This window comes from Mercenaria mercenaria, chromosome 8 (assembly GCF_021730395.1).
Source record: "Mercenaria mercenaria strain notata chromosome 8, MADL_Memer_1, whole genome shotgun sequence".
Lineage (NCBI taxonomy): Eukaryota > Metazoa > Mollusca > Bivalvia > Venerida > Veneridae > Mercenaria > Mercenaria mercenaria.
Window position 1 is genome coordinate 77486071 of NC_069368.1, and position 6000 is coordinate 77492070.

The window sequence follows — 6000 nt, forward strand, 5'->3', positions numbered from 1 at the left end:
TGACCACCCAAGAGTGACCAAAGTATTGAATCGACCATTATTGACCGGTATTGACCAGTTTTAACCAGTATTGACCGCCGGCCCGGTCAATACTCATACTGACCGGCTTTTTGCCAACATTGGTTAACCGAACCAGTCTTCATGGACAATGTACCAGAACAAACCTGATCTTCACACGTCACCCACAACCTGAGTCAAAAGCGGATGAAAAACTCCTGACACAATGTCTATTATCAAATCTATATATTGAGAACATTTGTAGATCTGCACTCTCCATACTGAGCAGATGGGCTGCTACATATATCTAGCATAATTTGTAACCTAACATCATATTAAGCAACAATTCATCTAAGCATGCGTGCAATCACCACATGAAACAATGCACCACCCTTAAGAAGCAAAAAGAACTAAACAAAATGCAACATTTACAGAGTTAATGAAAGCAACACACTAGACAACTATTAAAGCACCAGATATTTTTTAATCAAATAAGAACACCACACTACATGCTATCCCGTAACATGTACCTGCTTCTCTCGGACCGTTGTAATCTTCTGCCATCTCTCCATTTTTGAATATTTTCAGTGTTGGATATCCACTGACACCATATTTACCACAAACTTCTGTATTGGCAGTACAATCAACCTGAGATGGTAATAAGTTACAAACAAATAAATAAAACATCTTTGTCAGGCTGAAGTTTATCCTAACACTAAATGAAAACCTGATAATATCTGGAGACCCTGTCAAGAACCCCACTGGGGTTAGAGACTTCAACAGCTGGACTGAGTGGCAAAAAAACTTACCATGTGCATCACCACTCCTTTAAAACCCTGTTCCCTTAAACTTGCAATAAATTATATATATATGAAATAAAATTCAGTAAACATGCAAATATAAGTTGTGAGACATCAATATCTTCACTATTTCAAAATCTTGCAGGAAATTTAATAAAGGAAATAAGTCTCAAGTCTGATAAATTTTGCAAGATTTCATCTATGTGAGTTCATATTTGCTGGTTACAGACAAAACACTTACGACATTTATGTCAATGTGATGTGAATTGTGAATGTCAAGGTTATACCAGATAAATGAGCAAAGTCCTGCAAACCCCAAAATCAATAAACAACTGGAATAAACCATTTTGCTTTGAAAGGACTGCATAAATTTATCTGGATAGAAGTGATACAACATGTATACATAATGTAATATCTATTGACATCAGTACCCCCTGTTTTTTCACCATCATATTCTTCAATCCATTCTCCCTTTCTGTAAATAGCTAGTGTAGGATACACTTTAAGGCCTAGTCTCTTGCAGAATGTATCAATGAACAATCTACCTATATTGAAAACATCATTGAACTTGGTGTTACCTTGTATTAAATTATCACAATTCTGTTAAAAGTGTCTGTAGATTTATTGACAGTTTATCGAAATATTAAGGTTGATTTCTGATGACAACTTGATTAATACAAAAATTTATAATTACAAATAGTTTTTTTTAGCTCCAAATATAATATGTAACATTGTACTTGTAAGTAACTTGAAGCAACAAGAAAAAATATCTTGTGAGACATTGATTCTCAACAAGACAACAACACCAACTCCACAAGTTGAAGCTTTATTACAAAATCAATACAATTATTCTGTAAAAAATACAAAATTCAGAGTACAAACTGAAACCAACAAATGGCATTTATATTTACACTTTGATATAAGAATTACCTTTGCAAGTGATACGGGTGGATCGTTCTTTTTTAGTGAAGTTGCTGCCTTCTCGTACTCTGGAGCTAGTCTTTTACAGTGTCCACACCTGAATTACAATGAAACAGCAGAGCTAGAATTTAATTTAAGTACAACTTACAAAATATAAACTTCACATAAAATTTTTAGCAATTTTATATGAATACCTGTTTTATGTAAATTTGTTAAGAACTTAAAACAAATACACATTTGAGCAAATAGTGTCACTCTTTGAACTTTTGCCATTAAGTTAGGTGTCAATTCTAATTTCATAGTACAGCATACTACATGGCACAGTCCTATCAGCAGTGTACGAAATTCAGATTTGAATCCAATAGCCCGTTCGGGCTACCAGATTAAAAATTTTCCAAGCCCGACATCAATTTCACTAGCCCGAACTTTAACACCTTAAAATACATAATTTTTGCACCATATAACATTTTGTTTTACAGACATCTCTATGCATGTGTGAAGTAATAAAAAAGACATACAGTACATGTTTGCCATGTTTTTGAAAAATTTTAACTCGAAATACTCCAGTCCAGATCAGCATCGTCAGAATCCAAAAGCATCGGACATGACACTCCTTGCCAAAACGAAATCTAAACTGTTATGCCCGATTTTTTAGGATCCGCACTCGCCAATTACTGCAACTCGGACTGTTGACAATTTGTAATATGTAATACCGAGTGCTGAATACACATTACACACACGCTGATGGCATAATTTAAGCTCCACCTACTGCAGGTACTTGTGAGATTTTCGCGAGAATTGTGAAAGCTAATCAAATTATCCGTTACGCTAGAGGTGATTGTATTCAGCCAATTAGAGCTGCGGTTACGTCTTTGGCACTGTGTTTGATTGTCAACAAGTAAGAGTGCAAAAACCAATAATTCCATAAGCGTTTCTCAGTCTGGAAAATCACGATGCAGTACTCGTTTAATTAGCATGTTTTTTTTAAACAAATGAGGAAAATTCGGTAGCCCAGTCGCGCTTGTACCTGTGGAAAATCGGTAGCCCGAGCTGAAATTTGGTAGCCACGGGCTGTCGGACTACCGTGAATTTCGAACACTGTATCAGTGACCAGTGTAACTGTACAATTTACTGGAAACTCGCTTTTTAATGTTTACCATAATCATGATAATTGTCCTGTAAATTAATTATTTTGTCAAAAGTTTGGTGAGAGGATTTTTCCCTGAATAAAGTGTGAAACCACTTCAAAGTTGGTTACATCCGTTTCTTGATATAATGCTGTGCATTGTTATTCTTATAAATATAAAGTTCTGTAATACAAAATGTAACATGACAGCTTTTTTTTTTTCATGCAGACCCTTAGTCCCATTCAGCAATGTCAAAGAAGAAAATTTCAGAGCTTTTGATCAAGAGTATATATGCGGAACTCATCAGAAGCTTTTTGAAGCTTATTACCATCATTTTTGACCAAGAAATGATAAAATTAAATAAGGATCTAGAAATGGTTGTCACCTGCCTTTAAAAAAAACTAGAGCTATCACTAAAGGTGATGAATGTACCCCCCCATGCACTGACACAGTACATTGCAATTTGACGCACACAAGATTGCATAATTATGTGGACTGTATGTATATAGACTGTATGTATACAGTATAGTAACAAAAAACAAAGTCCCATAACTATGCAGAATATTTATCTAAAAGAATGTAACATGCATCATGCACAACTAGGGTTGGTACTGATCACTTGTGTGAAGTTTCATTAAATTGTGTGCAAGGGTTTGGTAGATTAGGCACACACAAGATTGCATATGCAGACTGTATGTACATAGTATGTTAACAAAAAATAAAGTCCCATAACTGTGCCATTTTTGTCGCTGAAAAACCTAACATGCCCCATGCACAACTACTGTTGTTACTGATCACTTGTGTGAAGTTTCATTAAATTGTGTGAAGGGGATGAGGAGAGATGGTGCGCACAAGATTGTGTCTATGTATATAGTATAGTAACAAAAAAACAAAGTCCCATAACTCTGCAAATTTTTTTTCTGAAAGAACCTAACATGCCCCATGCACAACTACTGTTGTTACTGATCACTTGTGTGAAGTTTCATTAAATTGTGTGAAGGGGATGAGGAGAGATGGTGCGCACAAGATTGTGTCTATGTATATAGTATAGTAACAAAAAAACAAAGTCCCATAACTCTACAAATTTTTTTTCTAAAAGAACCTAACATGCCCCATGCACAACTACTGTTGGTACTGATCACTTGTGTGAAGTTTCATTAAATTGTGTCAAGGGGATGAGGAGAGATGGTGCGCACAAGATTGTGTCCATGTATATAGTATAGTAACAAAAAAACAAAGTCCCATAACTCTGCAATTTTTTTTTAAAAACAACCTAGCATGCCCCATGCACAACTACTGTTGGTACTAATCACTTGTGTGAAGTTTCATTAAATTCTGTCAAGGGGATAAGGAGAGATCAGGTAGAGCACACACAGTAATTAACAGATCATATATAAATCAATATATCACCTGTAAATCCATATATCAACACATCTTTTAATCAATATATCGGTCACTTCTTAACCATTATTTTCTAATGCAAATCATTTCCGCAAAGATTTCAACGATGGAGACGGAACAAAAAACTGTAAATTTTCATTTTAAGATAAAAAAATATGTTTGTCATGATGCGTTTATAAAATAAACTGCATTAGCATATCTGTATTAAACCACATACGCATGTTTAACAGTTTCAAATGCTATAAATTTGTCAAAATATAACTTATTCAATTAATAATGTCGAAATTATTCTTTCTTTTCCGAGGTGAAGGTCATGACTGACTGGTTTAAAACATCGTCATTCAGTTTTATCAGCAGCTTCTTAGTAATGAATAGCATCTCTTTGTCAGCATCAATCACGGCGCTTGTTAAAATAATTGATGGAAAAGTACCAGTCAACATCAAAATGCTTCCGGTGAATTGAAAGAGACAGAGAAACGAATTGTCGACTTATTTTTTGCATTTTCTGGGGTATATTATAATCCTGAAGTCCTTCACTTGTATAGTTCTTTGAAAATATGTCTCCAAAAGCAAAATTCGCAGCATTCAAAGTTGATATTATCTTCACGAATGTGCTGGTGTAAACAAAAATAAACCCCGGATGTGCGTTTTACGGTGCGGATTTGACTGTGATTTTTTTTAAAAACAATTTTACTTACTAATATATTGATTAAAAGATATGTTGATATATAAATTTAGAGATGATATATTGATTTATATATGATCTGTTAATTACTGTGTGTGCTCTACCTGGAGATGGTGCGCACAAGATTGCGTATATGGACAGACAGACAACCTGAAACAAGTATACCCCCCCTTACAACTTTGTTGTCGGGGGGTACAATAACACTGAAAATTTTAAGAAAGCATACAACTGCAACAATCTTCACTTCCCAGTCAGACTCAGAATTGTAGACTGGTAGAGGGATTCTTCCTGGTACGTACGTCAACTGCTATACAACATTTTTAAATAACAGGAGAAAAGCGTGATTCTTCCAGCCACACGCCATATCCATATACTACATATTTAACAAAAAAAATCTATCCTAAACTAAATTCTTACCCCACCCACTTTACTTACCATGGAGCAAAAAACTCGACGAGAATAACGTCATGATCTACTATTTTGGAACTAAAATCACTATCTGTGAACTCTAAAACATCACTTGCGCTTGCCAAAGACAAAAGCGCAAACACAGCAAATGGAAACATCATCTCTACGGCTCAATCTTTGTTCTCGGTTGTGTTGACAGCGAAGCCGGTTCCCTAACGTGGACGGTGCAAATGTGTTGTCGTGATTTCATTGGTCCACGACAAACGCTTAACAACTTCCGGGATAGAGAAAAGCAAGCTATTTTCTGGTATCCGGAACCCGACTAGTCTGGATACGTAACCGGGAAATACCAACTCTATAGATATCTACCTGAGATGGTGACGTTCCACTCTACCACAGTTCTGGGGAAGAATGAGTACTTGTAGTAGTCAACTTTGGTAGAAGGTATTTGCAGAGCTAAGTGATGGAAATGTCTAGATTGTCTAGTAATTGGCGCGAGATAATGTTTAGGATCGATATCAACATGATTATGAACTATTTTATAAAATAGAACAAATCAACCTACTATACTTCATTCTGGATTGGAGGGAATTCCAACTTAAACTGGTTAGGATATTTGTGACCGTGCCCGGTGTCTTGCTATGATTATTTACTACAATTT

At 35.4% G+C, this 6000-nt stretch overlaps 1 protein-coding gene across 1 annotated transcript in view; it reads right to left on the bottom strand.

The window, feature by feature from the left end:
- Positions 1–5581, bottom strand: part of LOC123566019 (protein disulfide-isomerase A3-like) — a 28817-nt gene extending 23236 nt beyond the window's left edge. Inside the window, exons 1-3 of the mRNA XM_045359836.2 lie at positions 5367–5581; positions 1728–1815; positions 528–645 (exon numbers count right to left, since the gene is read on the bottom strand). Of these exons, the coding sequence (XP_045215771.2) occupies positions 528–645; positions 1728–1815; positions 5367–5500 (340 nt within the window). The 5' untranslated portion in view covers positions 5501–5581. The remainder of the gene's footprint in view (positions 1–527; positions 646–1727; positions 1816–5366) is intronic.
- Positions 5582–6000: the final 419 nt, after the last annotated feature.